The sequence below is a fragment of the Gymnoscopelus braueri genome (assembly GCF_963280865.1).
Source record: "Gymnoscopelus braueri genome assembly, chromosome: 10".
Lineage (NCBI taxonomy): Eukaryota > Metazoa > Chordata > Actinopteri > Myctophiformes > Myctophidae > Gymnoscopelus > Gymnoscopelus braueri.
Genome location: NC_137611.1, coordinates 53,719,459 through 53,740,799, shown reverse-complemented (window position 1 = coordinate 53,740,799; position 21,341 = coordinate 53,719,459). Strand labels below are relative to the sequence as shown.

Here is a 21,341-nt window from a genome sequence, read left to right as displayed (position 1 = left end):
ATGTTGTTTTGCATTAATAAAACAAGTCTGAATTTAGGCTCCAGTGTGTAGGTTCTACTACTTAACACCGAACCCAGCACCCACTGTGTTGAAATGTTTATGTGTGTCTAATTGTGTGTTATGAGGTGACAGTGACATAGAAACCGCTCCACCACCTCTGCTGGTCAGTGACACCCATGGTGCTGAAGCAGATCTGCTGCCATGACAACCACTGCTGGAGAGAAACAGACACATTAACCTTAATGATGTACAGTAACGTTTAAATCTGGAGTTTAATTGACCTTGATCAACCACTCAACTAAATACTGTGAGACAAAATAAACCGTGGAAGGCAGTAGAGGCATTTTGCAGCAGAGTAGACGTGTGGCTGGGTACTAAGACTGAAATGTTTGTGAGGTTTCTGACATGACCTCAGATCTCCCATCATGCACTGGGGCAAAGACATAACACTCATCATCATTGTGATTGACAGCTTAGTTGAAGCTGTTCTGAATGTTTCCATTGTGTCAGAAACACAACACAACACAACACAACACAACACAACACAACACAACACAACACAACACAACACAACACAACACAACACAACACAGAGCTTCTCTTAAAGCCTCATTAGTAAACCTCCTATAGCCTAACTTATTTAGAAAGAGAACGTGACGTCACACCATTGAAATTAATAGCTGAAAACCTCCCAAGATGGTGCCACCTGTCTGAACTCAATGGACAGGGGCGAGGTGGTCGCTTGTTCAAAATAGTGTGTAAAATAAGGCATATCAAATGAGGAGCTAATAAGTACTTGATAATGTATAATACCGAACTAATACATTATTAATACTCATGCTAACTATTTGGTTAATGTGTTGTCAGGTCATGACCTAACAAAGATCCACCAAGTATTGAAATGTTGTTTTGCATTAATAAAACAAGTCTGAATTTAGGCTCCAGTGTGTAGGTTCTACTACTTAACACCGAACCCAGCACCCACTGTGTTGAAATGTTTATGTGTGTCTAATTGTGTGTTATGAGGTGACAGTGACATGAGGTGACACCTGCAGCGGTTGGCGACCACACTCTGCAACAACAACAAGCTTCAAAGCACACACACTGTGTGAGAAAATATGAACACTTCCTCCTACATGACATTAATAACCTGTCAATCAAAGAGTGGCTCAACCACCTCCTGTTTCCAGGAAACTACAGCAAACTTGATTAGAAAATGTACTGTATGACCGCTGTGCGTGTGTGTGTGTGTGTGTGTGTGTGTGTGTGTGTGTGTGTGTGTGTGTGTGTGTGTGTATGTCCGGGAATATTAGCAGAAATCTGTCAAATCAACACCTTTGTTACCATGAAATGTCTTCAGCAATTTGGTGTACAGCGGCTTTATTCAAAGCACCTTAATATGCATTACATTCACGCACCATTCAAGGCACCAACCTCCTAGGGGAACCCATGTGACAACTGCTGATCTTCGGAAAAAAGTGAAAATGTGTAATTCTGCCTTGGGTTGGGTACCGAAATTTGGTTCCAAGTAGGAACCAATATAGAAATGGTGGGTACCGGGTACCCATACAAATAATTACATTTCGGTTCTGCATATCAGTTCCTGGACGCGCTATGTTTTTCCTTTTTTTCTTCTTTTTTTCCCCCCTAGACGCGCAAATAACCGTTCAAACAAAGGTATATATATCTTCAAAGATGTATTTGACTATCTGTCAGGACCTGTCTAACTTGACCATGTGACTACATGACGTATTTACACTGCACGCACCCACACTCACACACACACACACCGCACCGCAGCGTGAGATGCGAGCGACTCGAACAACAATATGGACTGTGGCAAACGCTCCAAAGTGTGGCTTCACTACAAAAGAGAACCCAATGAAATGGGAAAGTGCAACGATTGTGGAAAGTTGATAACCGCCAAGACAGGTTGCACGTCTGGTATGTCGAAACATTTACTGCAGCATGAAAGAGTGTACAGACAGTGTTTGATGTGCTTCGGTCTCCGACCAAAACACCCGTGGCTCAGACACACACTGGGGCTAGCCAGTCGGTCACCAGAGATTTCGACCCAGGACGATTCGACCCGGACCATTCGACCCGCTTTCGACCCGCTTGGACCTGACATTTCGACCCGGACCGCGAGAGAGAGAGACAGAGAGAGAGAGAGAGACAGAGACGTAATAATAATATGTACATTGATTTACCAAACAATTATTATTTGTCTGTCAGGGTGAAACAAGCCCAAAGGCTTTCAAGCACAGCCATTGAGATAAAGTATAGTTTTGGACCATGACGGAGGCGCGCCGAATCAGCAGACCTTGAGGCCAAGGAGTCGCGCCCGAGCGCCTCCAGGCGCGAGTGCCCGCGACGACCGGCCGATGGTCTCCTATTCGACTAAGCGCCGTCCGAGTTATGTACCGATAGGCACAGAATCGTAAATAATATTGGTGGGGACTGCGTTACACAAACGCAGCACACTCCTGTAAGGCATACATTATTATTTCATTTAGAAAAGAAGGTTTACAAAAAAACTTATTTAAAAAAAAGTATGCAACTGGGGGAGCATGCTTACAATATTTACTCTTAAATATACTCAGGACCTCACCGTCAACTTGTACCTTCAGGACCTCACCACCGTCACCTTGTACTCTACTACCCTCTAGGGGTTACACAGATAATTCGACCCGGTAAATTTGGGTCGAGCTGACTCAAATTCGCGGCTGGGCGAATTGTCCTGGGTCGAAATCTCTGGTGACCAGCCAGTCAACACCAGCTAGTGCCACTGCTACTAGTAGCACTAGCAACATTAGCACGGTAGCACCTCCCCAGCAGCCCCAGTAGAGACCGACACAGAGAGACGTAACATGACACTGAGACCCGTTTACATTGACGAAAAAGAAAAAGCTGACAATAGAAAAAACGGAGGAGTGTCACCGTCTCACCGAGTGGTCACAACGTTTGTGGTTAAAGAAACGTTGTCTATTTCCATCATAAACAATCAGTGGTGTAAAGTAACTAAGTACATTTACTCAAGTACTGTAGATGCAGAGGCAAATATTGTACTTTTACTCCACTACAATTATTTGAAAACTTGAGTTAGCCTACTAGTTAATTTGTAGATTTAAATTATTATTACAAAAAAATCATTAACCACTTAAGCCCTATATACATTTCGGCCATTTGAAAATAGCCGATCTACAAGCTCACAATGCCTGCATTGTGAGCTTGTAGATTGGCTATTTTCAAAAGGTGTTTTATACTTTTGAAAACTTGTGAAATGGGACATTCTGCATAATGAATACTTTCTACTTTTGGTACTTTAAGTACATGTTGATGGCAATACTTTTGTACTTTTACTCAAGTGATTTTTTTATTCCAGACTTCTACTTGTAACAGAGTATTTATTTCTCAGTTTATTTCTCATGGATGTTTATTTGAATATAACAGCTACTGAATGCACTTTGTTTTATTTCTTGGATTATTTACTTAAGGTTAAGATTATTTTCTGTTTTGCACTGAATTCAGTTAACAGTAGATACAGTATTTGGCCTCAATGCTGCTCAGGGTCTCAGACAAGGTTTTATATTTGTTATTGTCATTGTCAGTAGTAAGAAAAAAAGGAGAAAAAAGAAAACATGCAGCTGTGTATTACCCACAAATGGTTGGATCAACTGTTGGAATAAAGGAGAGGATGTTACTCTATTCATTAAATGTCTTAAATTGACTAAGGCTTAAAATAATAAAGTAACTTTTGTTAAACATTTTACCTCATATTTTTTACTATTTTGGAACTGAAATAGGGAACTGTTAGGAACCGGAATCGATAAGCAGAACCGGAATGGAATCTGACTCGTAAAAATCCTAACGATACCCATCCCTAATTCTGCCTTAAGTAGCCATTTCGTCTTCTTTTTTTTATGATTCTGAATCGATTGCAAGCATTTTGCTTTGCATTATAACCACTCCTTGGCGGAAAAACAGCCACACATATCGCTGGGTGCATGTCAATTAAAAAGTAGCTTTATTAGTTTATTTAAATGCCTTGAATACTATGAGATACTGCTCCACAATGTCAAATGCCTCAGGAATCAAGGTCACCTGGAGTGAGGTCGCTCGGTACTTCTGAAGGGTCCCCCTGAGGGGAGTGGAGGAGTGTAGCAGGACTAGGGTGCACCTCGGGCCGGTGCACCCTAGTGGAGCATGAGGGGTGGGTGTGGAGGTCAGTGAGGGTGCCGGTGTGGAAGTGTAGTGGGGCTGTAGTGGCCCTTTGGCAAGGCAACGTTATTTGTGCAGCACATTTCAACAATTCAATGTGCTTTACCTGAAACATTAAGCATTTAGAAATCAAGACAGCAAGATTAGACAACAAAATAAACACATTATGAAAGAATGTTAAAATGTAAAAAAAAAATACGTATGAACAGAAAAACTAAAGAGTAGATTTACAGCACTGAATTATGATTTTAAAGTCTCAATAAAAGGGTTAGGGTTAAAAAAATTCAGCTTTCATTTAAAAGAACTGAGAGTTGAACCAGGCCTGAGTTTTTCTGGGAGTTTGATCCAGATATGTGGAGCATAAAAACTGAACGCTGCTTCTCCATGTTTAGTTCTGATTCTAGGGACAGAAAGCAAACCTTTCTCAGATGATCTGAGAGGTCTGGATGGTTCATGATGTCACACACACACAATCAAAAATGTGGCCCTAAACCAGTCAGTGCTTTATTAATCTCTCAAGAACAGCTTCTGCACTGCGTTGGAATCTGTCGGGGAGGTTCGTCATAACGAGTGCGCATTCAGATCAGGAAGTAGGCCGCGCTTTACCCAATCACATGTAGTGGGCGGGATTCACATGTCCGTCGATCTTTCCCCCTCGAAACAAACCGAAACTAATTTAACAATATCGTCCGCGGAGCAGACAAAACCACGGAAATATATTCACATTTTAACTTACTCTTTCATCATAGAAACAAGTGGGCTTATAACCAAAACGATCCATGTTCTCTGGGAGAAGTGGTGTTAGTGTTCCGTGTAGAAATATTGTTAGTGAGAATGAAAACATAGTCGCACCAACCGGAAGTGATGCGCTGAAGGCGCATCACAAACACCGGTTTCCTTGTGCTCTGGTGTTACGTTATCGTCCGCCCAGAGCCAACAGACATAGAACAAACAGCAGAGGGCGCTGTTTTTCATTTTCAGTTGGCGATGGGTTCCCAGATTGGTGCTTTATAAACCAACAGTAATATTTTAAACCATTCAATACTTTAGAAACCATTTTAAACCATTCAGTGCTTCATAAACACACACACACACACACACGCGCGCGCGCGCCCGCCCACGCACACACACACACACACACACACACACACACACACACACACACACACACACACACACACACACACACACACACACACACAAATAGTCTATCATGACAGTTTGTTTCTCAGTCAGGGTAAACCACCACCAGGCACCACGTGGAGGTTTTAGAAGCACCACAAACACACACCCACTGTCTGCACTGCTCCATAATCCGCCTGTCAGCTCTCATCCTGAGCATGACAACCACCACAGACTGCTTGGAAGTCAGCCTATGGTGAAACCACCTCAACAATGGTGATATAACTGCACAGTGTTGAATAAAACAATTAACACAGTTTTAGTTTGTCAATAAACAGAAAACAAGTCTTCAATCAAACAATCAAACATTAGTTTAAATCTTAGCATTGTAGAACACACGGAGAGAGATTATATTATGAATACAATCCATATACACAGTGCTCTTGTTATGGATAATGCATGGTGAGAATGTTTTAATTATGCATAAAAACATGAACATATAAAAAGTATGCATACAAATATATATAAAGAAGTATGTATAAAATATATGAATATGCATAAACAGATAACCTGTGACAATCTAGATGTTTCTTTTACCAGCAACATATCTAGACAGGACATTATAGCTTGAAGTCATTGTTCACACAGTGTGCAGATGAGCTGATCAGATCACTGTGATGGTGAACCTTAAAACCAGTAAAAGTACCCATTTTTTTTTACTAGAAACACTCTGTTACAAGTAAAAGTCTGGTAATCAAAACTTGCTTCAGTACAAGTACGAAAGTATTGGCATAAAAAATGTAAAGTACCAAAAGTAAAAGTAGTCATTATGCAGAATGCCCCGTTTCACAGGTTATCTATGTCAAAAATGTATAAAAAATTGCTTGAAAATAGCAGACCTACAAGCTCACAACGCGTCACATTGTGGCACGTTGTGAGCTTGTTGATCGGCTATCAATCGGCTATCTAAGTTTAAATAAGGCTGAAGTGGTTAATATAGCCTATGTTTTGTAATAATAATCAAAATCTACAAAGTAACTAGTAACTAATGTTTTCAAATAATTGTAGTTGAGCAAAAGTACAATATTTGTCTCTGAAATGTAGTGGAGTAAAAGTAAAAGTATAGCAAATGTGAAATACTCCAGTAAAGTAAGAATACCTCAAAACTGTACTTAAGTACAGTACTTGAGTACATGTACTTAGTTACTTTAGACCACTGAAAACCACAGTTTAAATAAACCCCATTCAGATCAGATCAGAGCTGTAATGGTGAACATTGTAGTGAAAACCAGAGTTTTAATAAAAACCAGTCTGACAGCATCAGTCAGCAGCAGGTAGAAGTTCAGCTTCATAGGGCCTGCAGAGGAAATATAACATTTTAAATACACTTTCAAGTTCAACACATGTTTTCATTTATTATACTTTTGTTTTCTAAGAGAAGATTTTCAACACTGATCTAAAACAACAGCTACTAAAAAATAAAGTGGTACGGTAAGGTCATTAATGCAGGTGTCATAGCATCAATGGCAGTAAGAATAAAACACGGGAGTGATACAGGAAAGAGTAAGAACCAACTCAAGATGAATACGAATAAAAGGGATAACCTTAAATTCTGGCACTACTAGTTATGTAGCGCTGTATTGGATCACTCCAATATGATATATCCCTCCAATTAACCATGGTTACATACAGTACAACCTTCGATATCATTCTGGACATACTTTTTTATTTTCTAATGATTTCTGTAAATAGTAAAAAAGGAACAAATCAACACATGAGTCATGAAAAAGTGAAACCTGACACGGGTGATTAAATTGTGGCATATAAGATAATAAAGCGGCACTATGTAACTTGTTTAATGAATAAAATGTAATTGTGTCCAATCTGTATGGTAGAGTATGTTAACACAATATCACTTTTCTGTCTCCCTGCTCTTCTATTGAGACATTTAGATTGTGTCAAAGGTCATGTCTCACTATAGACACAGGATCTGACACGAATTTTGACCTGATGGTCAAGATTCAATTTATCCCCTGAGCAAGCAGACAGGCTTTATTAGCTCAATGGTAAAAATGTCAGCACTTGCGCAGGAATCTGGGTTCAAATCTGGGGTAGAAGAGGAAAGTTAAGAGTCATATGACCTGTTATATAAACTCTAATTCAATGCTGGGGTGAATCTATATACATAGCGACCCGACAATATTACTGTGATTCTTGAATACATGATTAGAGAATACTGCCCAACAAACCAATATTACCTTTAAATATGCACATATTTACGACCAGAACCATCTGTAAATAAATATCTACTCACCAATTTCCATGGTGACAAGAGGGATAGATTCTGGTTTGTTGGTTGTAACAGGAGCTGGACTGGTAGCTACACAACATGAAATAAATGTATTTCATATTAAAGGCATATTTCACTTTCAAACATGTTTGGGGTCATTTTAATGTCTATTCAGTCTTTTGTGAGCACCCCAGTATTTCAATATGTATCATTCATTTTATCAGACACGCCCCCTTCCTAAACAAACCCATTGTATTTTTAAACTCCATTTTAACTATGATAGATTCATCGAAAACACCCGTCCTTGGTCCTGGTGACTGATATTGTCCTTCTAATATGTGAGGAGACCGTCTTTTTTTAATTACTTTTTTCATTTATTATTTTTATGTTATTATTTAAAAATGTCACCCCAAATTTTGAAAAAAATATATTAAAAAGATTATTGAAAAAACACGGTCTCCTCACGCATTAGAAGGACAATATCAGTCACCAGAACCAAGGACGGGTGAATTCAATGAGTCCAACACAGAGTTTGAAGATGCAATGGATTTGTATAGGAATAAAATTAAAGGGACTACACCATGAATTTTAACTTTTCCTTCTTTTTTGTGTGTTTTTGGTCTCCCCTACCTCTCTTCTATCCCCCAAAACACCCCAGTTTGAACACTCAGGCTTTCAAAGTGGGGTTTTCTGTAAATTGGTCTCAAAACAGACAAAACTGATTTTCACCCGAACGTGACGTCACGGTCGGTACAATCCTTCCCGTTTTTTCTGTTCCAACTAATTTTATTTTTATTTTTTTTGTTGTTGTTTTTCCACACAGAACCAGGAGATAACATGGATTCAAACTGGCTCAATAGCGCCCCGTGCCAAACAGGACAATGTGGTATTGCAGGTGAAAGTGCTTTATAAGCCAGAGAGAAGTTAGTTGGAATGAGTATATCTGAGCCTTGATTTAGGCTCAAACCTTTTGAAAAACGTTGAGGGACATAAACAATGTAATATTAAATATTTAAAAAAAAAATTTAAGTAGATTAAAATAGATCCTTTAATATCAAATATCTAAATATTGAATCAGGCAACTTAAAAACTGTCTGGGGTGCTCACAAAAGCCTGAGTAGACATTAAAATGATCCCAAACATGTTTGAAAGTGAAATACCAATTTAATAACCTTTGCAATTATTATTATGATTATTATTACAATAATTATTATTATCAATATACATTTTAAATTGAAATCTGAAAAAATATATATATATCTTTTGGTAAGTTAGAACCATTAGAAGACCTTCTGGGCATGTTGACATTTCTTAAATTTAAATTACCACACGGTTTGCTAACTGACCTGTTGATTCCTCAGTGTCTGTTCCATTGAAGTGACATGAGGTGATGTTGTCTTTGGAATATCCAGTAAAGAAGTAACGTTTGGTGACAGCAGACAGAACAGAGTTGGTTGTTTTGACAGACAGCAGACTGTAGTTGTTTAATGTCAGAACCATGTGACCCAGGTTAGGATAGAAGCCTGCAGCGAGACACACCTGTGGAGCATCTGAGGCTGATCCTGGACCAGCCCGTAGGATGGACACAGCGGGGCGGACAGCAGATTCATCTACAGAAGGAGAAAAATTAAGAACAGTATATTGATGGTGTTATTAGATTTTTTTTTTCATAGTTCAGTGAAGAGGTAAAAGTAGTGTCACACTCATAGCTTCAGCGCCAAGGGCCAGTGGTGGAAAAAGTACTCAAATGTTTTACTGATGTAGAAATACTGTTACAAGTAAAGGTCCGGAATTTAAAATGTACTTGAGTAAAAGTATTGGTAGCAAAATGTACTTAAAGTACCAAAAGTGAAAGTACTCATAATGCAGAATGCCCCATTTCAAGTTTTCAAATGTATAAAAATCTTTTGAAAATAGCCGATCTACAAGCTCACAATGCGTCGCATTGCGACGCATTGTGAGCTTGTAGATTGGCTATTTTCAAATGGCCGAAATGTATATAGGGCTGAATGTATGTTTTGTAATAATAATCAAAATCTACAAATTAACTAGTATCTAAAGTTTTCAAATAATTGTAGTGGAGTAAAAGTATAATATTTGCCTCTGAGATGTAGTGGAATAGAAGTAAAAGTACTGTCAATTGGAAATAGTCACCAGAACAATGCAAGGACAATATATATATATATATATATATATATATATATATATATATATATATATATATATATATATATATATATATATATATATATATATATATTTAATACATTATTTTTATTATCTCAGTTGTACCTCAGTTGTATATCTCTACTCGTACCTCTATCTGTCCTGTACTATTAGTTTTTTCACCATGCCCAGTTTCCCACTATAACAATGCAAGGACAACCTTCTCCCTCGGGAATCGGTAATGGTCTGTCTATCTATAGTTTTGACATACACTGTTTGACATTAGCATGTGGAAAAACAACGTCTCTCTACAGCATACATGGGCAACTGGCGACCCGGGGGCCCCCACCTTCACTTAATGCGGCCCGCAGGTTAATATCGGAATTACAAAAAAAAAAAATACTAAATGCATTTGAAATTAACTAAAAATTTTACTTTTCAGGATTCCAATAAAAAAATAGCAAAAGAACTATCAGGATTCCAATAAAAAAATTGCAAAAATTGCATATCTACAAGCTCAAAACGCGTTGCACTGCGACGCGTTTTGAGCTTGTAGATCGGCTATTTTTGCTACTTTTCTGTGACATAGAATGGCCCGACAGTATATGCAATGTGGCCCTCTGGAGTAAGTGTGGAGATATAGTGGCCCTCTCCATCATCAAAGTTGCCCTCCCCTGCTCTACTGTATTTCACCCCAATGTTATTTTTTCCATTAATTAATTAATTAATTTACCCCGGATGTCACCTTGAGATTCTGAATATGACAAACAAACTAAATCGATAAAGACACAAAATGAATGAAAACAACCACAAAGTGGCCATGAATGTCACGTCACATTACTAAGTAATTACACTGTACTCAGTACAATTTACAGTTCAAATGCCTGCATTGTAAATAGTTACTCAGTAGTTACACTGTGCAGATAGTAAAATAAAATAATAAGTTATAGAACATGTTCAATAATTTAAACTATTGATACATTATTTTACTCTTACTAGACAGAATTCTCTTACTATTGTATCTGTACAGAAGTCCTGTAGTGCAAGTTTTCTGTCATTAACTTTTCAAACATCAAGCTTCAGCAGCAACATTAGCCCATTACGACCGGGAACGCATACTGTGTGTCATTTTTAGATTTATTTGGGCTATTAAAAAAATAGCAGATCTACAAGCTCATAGTGCGGCACTGAGTGCCGCACTATGAGCTTGTAGATCTGCTATTTTCTTTTTTTAATCGTGAAGATCTTTGAATATATATATTTTTTAAAGCGAACATTTTTAACTCAAATCTTTACTTATGGGGGATTCTACAAATGTCTTCTAAATCCTTACAGTTTTTTTTAACAAAACTTATGTTCGTGTCAAGGACCCCCAAAATGATATGTATTTGGCCTCGGAACCCCATCTAAAAATATTTTGTTTCAGGGACCCCCCAGAAGCAAAGATTTGAGTTAAAATGTATGTATATATTAAACGATTTGCACACTTTTTTCCCACCAAAAAATAGCAGATCTACAAGCTCATGAGCTATGAGCTTGTAGATCTGCTATTTTTGAATAGCCAGGTCTAAAATGACGGCGATGCGTTCCCGGCTTTAATGGGTTAAACAACAGTACACTGCAGTTAAGTGATCTGTTTTCTACATTTATCAATGTTTTGTTTCCTTCACAGCTAATAAACCAGAAACAAAAAAAACTACCTCTTTTGGCGCTTAAACTAACAAATAGTGGTAATTAGATACATTATTGACTTACCAGTTGGCAGAACGGTGAGAGCAATGGGTTTGCCGAAGGTTAACGTTTGATACTTATATCCCATATCTAACACTGTGAAATCTTTCATGACAAGAACTAATGAACTGTTTCTTCAATGGAGACACATACAAACATCTGATAACATCTGATGACGGTTTGTGGTATTTCACCATTAAGCCACATTACAGTTTGTTGAAGGGGAGGAGACAGAACTAACTCTGAGCCATATGAATGATGTGTTATGATTAGATTTATGGACAAAGGTTGATTTACAACATCTCTAATAGAGTAACGTTTTACATAATGATCTTCAATGTCACAATGTTTCATGTTTGTGTTAGAGTTGGTGTCTTAACAACAGACATGTTCATCTCCGACCAGGCCAGAGCGGCCGTTATCCTGTCTGTCTGTCTGTCTGTCTGTCTGTCTGTCTGTCTGTCTGTCTGTCTGTCTGTCTGTCTGTCTGTCTGTCTGTCTGTCTGTCTGTCTGTCTGTCTGTCTGTCTGTCTGTCTGTCTGTGTCTGTCTGTCTGTCTGTCTGTCTGTCTGTCTGTCTGTGTGTCTGTCTGTCTGTCTGTCTGTCTGTCTGTCTGTCTGTCTGTCTGTCTGTCTGTCTGTCTGTCTGTCTGTCTGTCTGTCTGCCTGCCTGCCTGCCTGCCTGCCCATCACTCAACACACAAACTACTAGACCAATCAGCACCAAAGGAAAGACACTTGACAGATTTGGTGTGAAGTTCACACCAACTGTTTCATATCTTCCTCATGGTGGTGCTATACCAGGCTATATGTTTTAGCCTATAACTCCAGAGCCATAAATCATGCAATCAAAATGTATTTTCCATTGATTACTTTGATCTTGAACTCCCGATATATTCCCCATGCAAGTCGGGAATGATGTAGTTCGGAATCAAGGCAGGTTAGGAAAGCATGCCCCACCTGATTGTGCAATATCCGCTGTACCTGTTGTGTTCAGTGCATAGTGCGGTAACCCTACTTGGGAATGATGCAGGTAGATAACGAAGCAGGTTGGGAATTCATGCCCTACACGTTTACCCAGTGCAGCATCCACTACCATACGATCGATTGACTAATATGGAGATACTGGGATCCCTGATATCGTTAAACATTTCTGACGTTGTGTTGATGACATGGGCAGAAATGGGAGACAGACAGACAGACAGACAGACAGACAGACAGACAGACAGACAGACAGACAGACACAAAGGTGACGTTTGCGCCACTAACGTGATGCAAAGATCGGCCAATCCGTTAAGCCGATGCCTACACCCCTCCACAGACACAGAGATTCGGCGCGTCCTCCACAGATGCGTGGACAGACAGATACAGACATTCCCGATTGGCACAAACCATCCCTGGGGAAGTGACTTCAAACAAGTTTGAAGTCTTCAAACAATTGACTTCAAACGAGTTTGAAGTCAATTGGTAGGATGGTGCCCGAGTTATTCCTGGGACAGACGTACATACACATGGACACACACAGAGGGGCCATGCATGTCAGGAAGGATGCAAGTCGTTCCATTTATATTGGCTATGCGGCAAAAGCTTGGACAATCAATTAAGTTGACAGGTCTTTCTCTCTCTCTCTCTCTCTGTCCCTGCATGCCTTTCTCTCTGTAGCTCTGCCTCGTAGGGTTGTAGTCGAGACCACCTAAAGCGAGTCCAAGTCAGTACCAAGTCCGAGGGGGGGGCGAGTCCGAGTCAAGACCGAGTCCGAGAGGCCAGGGAGGGGGTCGAGTCCGAGTCAAGACCGAGTCCGACGGGAGGCGAGACCGAGTCGAGGCCGAGACCGACCGGAGGCGAGACCGAGTCGAGACCGAGACCAGAATTTTTTTTTTTTTTTTTTTTATAGAAAATGTTCAAATCAGCCTCATGGTGGGGCTATGACAGGCCACAGGAAACTTTGCACACTCCCTAGAGGCCAAGGAAAAACCCTTGCCCTGCATTTTTCACATCTGCCTGTTAGAGCGCCACCAGGAGGCTGACTTTTGTAAAACAAATTTGTTGCTATTACTCCTTCAGATTCTATCCAAAAATCACGCAAATCAGTACACAGTATCTCTATAGTCATGTGATCAAGACAGATGTGTCCGATATTTCATATTGCATCCTAATTTGCTAACATTAGCTTCCAAAGTTTGCAGGATAGATCAGTTTGGAACAAAATGCCTCAAATCATGAACGCAGCATGCGATTTCCGTGAAATTTTCCACACACATTCCCACTAGAGAGGAAGAAATGCCGCCCTTTTCACATTGGCCTGTTATAGTGCCATCAGGAAGCAACAATAACCTACCTGACCTGGCGGAGACCTGTGCTCCGAGGAGCACTTTTTCTAGTTTTGTTTTGTTTTTATTTTGACATTTAAAACATTCTTTGCATCTTTTAATGAATGGCAGAGCAATTAGCTATTTAGTTATTTTTACTGAATTAATTACATCTCAATGGTAAACCTAGACCAAACAACAATGACCAAATTGACCAATGAGCCATTATCATCATTACACATTAATGTTCCTTACAGACAGAACAATGAAAACTACTCCCCTTTAATGACAAGGAGCCATCATTACATAGCACATCGATATGTGCTACTTTAATGACTGAATTACATGTGAATGGTAAAGTTATTGACCAACCAAGTCTCACACCCCAGCAATGAATCATTGTTTCAAACACTGGTGAGACATTCGATTTAAACGCACTGTCATTCAATATGTAAACGTCATAATAACCCGGCTACAGTAGTTATATATATATATTTTTTAAAAGCAGATCTACAAGCTCACAATGCGTCCCATGACGCATTGTGACCAGGCCTGGAATTTCATCATTTTAGGCCAGGGGCAAGGCCACTTGGCCTTTTGTCATTTTCTAGGGCACAAAGGCCAAATGCCAGGGCATTTTTTTAAAGTCCACGGACATAATGAATTTAATTTGAAGGTTAAGGATGATTTTATTTTAATATAGTACAAGAATAGTATAACTATCTGTGTAATATAACCCATATTGGCAAATGACCAATATTTGTACTAAGTTATATTGGTCTCAATATTTGTCACATTCAGCCCTGGACTTCACTGACTGAAGTAGGGGTCATATGAATCACATTAGATTCACAGATTTTATGTATTTTCCCCACAAATTATTTTCATTCAAATTAAATGTGATTGAACTTGCACTAACAATGACTTTAGTTGATTTTGCACTATTTAAAATATAATATTTCTTAATTATTAATAATTGAAGCTTGTAGATTGGCTATTTTCACCAGTTTTTAAATAATAATAAAAAAAAGGAACATACAAGGTTTCCACCCAACAGCGACGGTTCTGTATCAGTACATGAGTCAGTTTTAGCATATTTCATTCTAATTGGCTACGATGACTGCCTATGAATTTCATGGCCTGGGTAGGTAAACCTGGCCTGGCGGAGATATGCCCTGTTGCGCACAGCAGAACAACAGGTGAAGGCAATGAACTTAAACAAGGACTGTACTGCACAGCAGAAATTGCTCAAACTATGTCAAACTGTCACATAGCTGAAAGAAACTTTCCATTTAGATCATTGTTGACAAACAAACAGAACATGGATGTTGTTTGCAAAAGGATTATTTATTTCTTGTCCATTTGTTTGTGAGGTGAGATCACAGCTTCTCTCTACTTTTGTGTGATATTGATAGCCTATAACTTTGAATTTGTTTGCAGTTCATTTCTATTGCTTACTGGATATTAAGACTAATAATTTTGGGATTTCGCTGTATTTTGTCAAATGTATTAATCTATATTTTTCTGTTGATCAAGCCTAGGGTTTTGTGATTAGATGCGCACACGCGCTGTCAGCCACTGGCAATCAATAATGTGCGCAAGGAAACCTTACTGAAAGCCGTCTCTAATCATCTTTAGAGAATCTCGTTTATTAAAACAACCACAGGCTACACAGTGAACACACAATAAATAAATAAATAAACACCTGGAAAGCTTGCGCTGTTAGTGGAAATAATTTAAAAATAATATAAACTAGAGGGACATGGCAGAGTGTGTTCTGCTGCTGCTGCTGCGCTGTCAACCACGAGATGATGCGCTCCAAGACAGCTGTCCATAAGCGCCAGACAGCTCTCTTAGAATGTTAATGTGAATAGGCTCCTCATAATATGGGTATAATAAAATTATTTCATTGCATTGTAGTGACTTGGTCTTGGACTCGAGTGGACTCGGTGGGGGCAGAGTCCCGAGTCCCTTAGTCCGAGTCCGAGTCAAGACCGAGTGAAATTATGGGCGAGACCGAGACAAGACCGAGTCAAATTATGGGCGAGACCGAGACAAGACCGAGTAAATCAAAAAGCGGTCTCGAGACCGAGACCGGTCTCGAGTACTACAACCCTACTGCCTCGGTCTGTCCGTCCGTCCGTCCGTCCTTCTGTCCGTCCGTACGTCCGTTTAAGTATATTTTGATGCCAATACTTGTGTACTTTTTGAACGTTACATTTTGTTACATTTTGAACACAGGCCCTTTACTTGTATTTTTATAATGTATTATTGCTGCTTTTAAAATATCTGAGTACTTTTTCCACCACTGTGTATGTATTTTGTTTCCTCCCACAGCAGATCTTCAGCAGACAGGTGTAAACACTGTGGCTTTATTCAACAATACATCAGCAGAGTTCATCTGTGTTTTCATCTCCACTTCCCTTCTCTTCGTAGAATAGACAGATAATGTGTCTTCAGGTTTTCATACAGTCTCGGTTTGTTTTTGTATCACTGTGTCTGTTCTCAGAGCACAGTAGTACAGAGTGTCTGCCATGGTTACGTCTGTTATGATGAGTTCAGTTGATGATCTGGAGGTTGTAGATTGATATCGATGACTAGAAGTGTGTTCATTAGTCCCTGATCTGGCTCCTTTCTGCAGCAGATACGTAGGTGCCTGGTTCAGATAGGGATGGTACCAGGAAAGGCTAACTACCTCCATGTTTGTTTGATAGGAGCAGGACAGAGTGACAGTTTGTCCTTCAGTACATGTCACCTCCAACATGTCAGAGGTCACTTCATCACCACATGTGGATCCTGAGGAAGATGATGACGATGGTGATGATGATGATGAGGAGGAGAAGGAGGAGGAGGAGAGACATAACAACATAAGTTATACCAGCAAGGTCATCTTGTAAAACTGCATCAGCACTAGCAGTTATTTGAAAAGATTTGGTACAAAATAAATGTTCCATTTGAAAAAAAAAAATGTTTCAGTTACTTATGCTAAGTAACTGAAACCCCCAATTAACTTAAAGCATAGTGATAGTACGTGGAGGTAAAAACAAAAAAAAAATGTATCAGAGCAGTAAGTAGAAATACAGCTTGCTGAATTTGTGAAAGCTATTCATAAACATATGAAATTACATGATGTACAGTAGTTTATATCATACCAAAGATAAGAACTGTGAGAATCATCCACATGTCCATCTCTACAATGAGGTATAAATCAACAGAGAAACTAAGTGATGATCAACATTCAGTCTCAGAGTTGTTCTCTTTATCAATGAGAAAAGTCAACTCGATAATGGTGCCCTCTAGAGGAGGTTAAACGTTAAATTACGACCTCAACATTGTTTGTCTATTTAAATTTTCCTGGATGTAACTGTATTTATTCATTGTAATGCCATGATCAAGGGTGACTCTTTCCTACTCCCTCATACAAGAAGAAAGATACAGCACAGGTAAAGGAGAGGATTACATGGTAAGAAGTATTGAATTAATTTGTTGAAATGTCCTTGCGGTTTCTGTTATGTCTGCAAAGCACAGAGAGAGCTGGACATCAGAATCACTGAACACAAAGCAACAGCAGAAAAAAAATATTATGAAAAATCTCCTGTTGCTAGACATTTCAATACCACAATACATGAGGTGTGTATATTCAGATTTCAAGGGATTGAAGTATTGAATCGGTTGAATAGAGGTGGTGAAAGAGACCGTTGAATGTATCAAAGAGAAGCGTAGTGGATTCACTCCTTATGGAATTCCCTAATATAAGAGATTAAATGATGAATTGGTACTGAACTGCTTTTTTAAAAATATTTTTCTGGTGGGATTTGTACTTTGTTTTTTGCATTTTATATTCCCCCCCAAAAAATGCTTTGATTATTATTACTGAAATAGACATAATATAATATAATATTATAATAATAATAATATAACAGCGTGTGCATGAGTGTATGTGTTTTCATAGCTTTTTGTCACCTGTTAGTTGACCTTAGATTAGTTTGACCTTTTTAACAACCTATAATGTACGCTCTTCTAGGAGTCTAGTTCAAGCGTGCTTTCTCAGCCACAAAAGGTTTCACATCCTGTTCCAGCGGTAGAAGAGAGTCTTATGGTTTGACAGCAAGGGGCCCACCAACAGGTCTCCTGCTCACATGCACCTGCAGTTGGAGTAGTTGGAGCAGGATGTAGTCTCTGACTGGAACATACTGTGAGGGCAGAGGTCCATAACTTGCTGTCCATAACTTGGTCTGACTTGACATCTTTGATTCAACTCTCATCAACTTTGCATGCTTGATGTACACGTGAAGACATCAGTGCTGATCATAATAAACATTTTCTATCGCTTTGCATCTTGTCTCCGGAGTCAAGTCACTTGTCTTGGTTTTCACAGAGTTAACGCACCAAAGTGGTTTATTAGTTACACTGTGTTGTATTTTCAAATCATAGTACTGTATGTTTGTGACATTTAGCATTATGTTTTTGTAATTTGTATTTTAATGACCGCTGTAAGCTAATGAAGGTCACTTCTGCCAAGGCAGTCCAAACAATGACCAAGGTCAGAGAGCCTGTTGATGACAGCTGGTGCGGTATATTAAATGATTATTATTATTATTATCATTATTCAAGCTACTGTATGGCAGCTAGTCAGGACTAGGACAGTATGTGCAATAGGCACACCATGTTTGTTTTGGGTAAAGAAATAGAAGACTACTGAAGAAAAAAGATGCACACACACACACACACACACACACACACACACACACACACACACACACACACACACACACACACACACACACACACACACACACACACACACACACACACACACACACACACACAGATTACTGGATACTGCAGCTGTCTTCCAGGACAAAGACCTTAATGTAACTGTTGTGTTATTACTTGAAAATGTAATTAAACTTAAAAGGTTCAACAATAGTTTTATATTGTTATATTTTATATTCACATTTTGGGTGCATTATTGGGCCTAATGAGGATGTGTAGTGGTCAATAATTTTGAGAGAGAAAACAAAAGTGAGAGTCAGTCAAGACAGAAAGTCAGTCAAGACAGTCATCAACAAATTACACACAGTAATTTGTTGGTGTTTAATTCTCATATTTAAAAAGATTGAAAAACATGTTTGTCTGTGGTAAATAGAGAACAAAATCAACATCCGTTTAATTCCTTATTAATGTTGTAAATTGTAAAATATATTGTGATGAATTATAGCAACATAACACACCGTAGAAATAATTGTCCTGTATATGGTTTATTTTTAATAGAAACGTAACAACATAAAATATAACTGATATAAAATAGACAAGATGAAAATGTTTCAAAGGAAATGTTATAAAGTTTAGATTAAAGCTTTTATATTTATTATATTTAATTAATTGTTAAATAATGATTATGTTTATCAAATGTTGTCATATATACGAATTCAGTGCAAAGTGATGTTGCTAAAATGTATAAGAAATGTATTACTATTCTGTATTCTAATGTGTTATATAAAGTATAATTGATAGAAAACATGTATATAACAATGTTTACATGAAGTACTGACACCATTGAAACCACAAAATTGCATTTCACTTCTTGTACTTGTATGAGTGAGTTGTGACAAATAAAGCCTTCTTGAAAACATTGCAGCCGTAGCAAGAAGTGATGTGAATCTAGAGTGATGAAGGTCTGCGGAGCAGCAACAGTCCACAGCTGAACATGAAGAACTTCATCACCATCAGAGAGTAGACCAGGGACGCCAGCTTCACTGTACACAACACGTGGAACACTTACACGCGCGCGTGCGCGCGCGCGCACACACACACACACACACACACACACACACACACACACACACACACACACACACACACACACACACACACACACACACACACACACACACACACAGAGTTACTGAAGTGTTCAGTCCTAACTTACTTGACCAACTTCATGTTTAAAGAAAATGTTTGTATATTCATTAATACTAGATTTTTAGCCCACTATGCAACGTGTACATTGCGCTGACCAGAGCAATGGTCAGTGAGATATGGCCATTTGAAGTGTTAAACACTGTTGTAACACTGCTGTAGTGCAATTCAGATTTTTTGTTGGGACTATTCTCATGCCATGCTCATTGCTTATTGAAACCATTATTTATTCTGAAAAGAGCATTGAGGTTTTTGCAATCCTGCTGAGATTACACACATGCACACACGCACGCGCACACGCACACGCAAACAGACACACGCAAACACACACAAATCAACAATTAAGACACATGCAGATATAAAACACAGAAACGAAAAAATACGAAGTTAAAAACAGTTACATACTGATTTAGGGAGATTTGAGAGCAGGTTATTAAACTGTGCATAGAATATTGGGGCATGATTATTTTGCGTGAGTTGTAGATTGTTCCATGAAACAGGAGCATCATAGCAGAAAGCCATATTCTGTTTTCTTATTTAGAGAAAATTCTTGTCCCAAAGTAAACAGGTCAACTTACAGTCAATGTTGTCCACTGATGCAGGCTGTGGAGGGGAGGTAGTCACTGGAACAACTGTAGTAGCCACATGTACATCTGGTACAGCTGGGAACAAACATGTATTCAGTGAAATGTGCTGCTCAGTTAAACACACAGGGAGGGGGGGGTCAAGTCTTTTGCTCAAGGGCACTTCAGCACTAGTTGTTAAGGTATAACTAGTCATAAATAAACAGCACAAATACAGTCCAGTATAATCCAGTAAAATAAACAGAGGCCCTGTAGTTTGCTAAATGTTCATGTTTAACAGCAGTATAATATGGTTTTAGAGGTTTGACACAGCAATAGAACCACACTACAGCTGCTGCTAACAGACTAATGTGGATCCAATAAAAAGCCCAAGAAGACTGGATTATGTTGTATTTTATCACACAGCATTGTTGAATAATAGATTCTGAGGTACTGCAGCACCTCAAACTAGACACCAGTACTTCAAACCAATACCCGTTATGCCTAAACATTTTGGGTATTTTTTTGTACGTTGAAAAACATTTTAAAATAGCCAATGTGTGAGTTTGTATATCGACAATTTGAACCATTTTAAAATGTTTTTCAAAATAGTAAAAAGGCCTAAAAAGTTTAGGCATATAAGGGGCAAGATAGGGCCCTAGTAGATACCAATAGATCTAAACTAGAGAGCAGAGCAGTAACTTCAAACCAAAGGCTAGTGACTTCAAACTAACCATTACCTGCTTGTATCTGGATGGTTCCTCCTTCATGTTTGACATTACAGTGGTATGTATACATGGCAGCCTGTTGTTGGTCCAGTAGAATCAGTCCAGTTGTCCGTCCAGCTTCTGTCAGCTCCATCCTCTCAGTGAATGGCACCTCCTCTATCTGGCCTCTGGGTGACTCTCTCCTCCACGACATCTGGACCACATCTGGAAACATGTCTGCAGCCAAACACAGCAACGCTCTCCTCCCTGTCACTGCATCTGGAGACGCTGTGTACACACTCACTGTGGGC

General features: G+C 38.9%; 1 protein-coding gene across 2 annotated transcripts in view; it reads right to left on the bottom strand.

The window, feature by feature from the left end:
• trdc (T-cell receptor delta constant) overlaps window positions 1–11,663 on the bottom strand; it is a 134,251-nt gene extending 122,588 nt beyond the window's left edge. The window contains exons 1-4 of one of the 2 annotated variants that reach the window (XM_080440611.1): window positions 11,555–11,663; window positions 8,980–9,243; window positions 7,658–7,723; window positions 6,031–6,700 (exon numbers count right to left, since the gene is read on the bottom strand). In XM_080440611.1, coding sequence (XP_080296737.1) covers window positions 6,594–6,700; window positions 7,658–7,723; window positions 8,980–9,243; window positions 11,555–11,642 — 525 coding nt within the window. In that variant the 5' untranslated portion in view covers window positions 11,643–11,663 and the 3' untranslated portion in view covers window positions 6,031–6,593. Of the gene's footprint in view, window positions 1–6,030; window positions 6,701–7,657; window positions 7,724–8,979; window positions 9,244–11,554 lie in introns of those variants that run through there. The other variant, XM_080440610.1, reaches the window with a different exon arrangement.
• Between the last annotated feature and the right edge of the window lie 9,678 nt (window positions 11,664–21,341).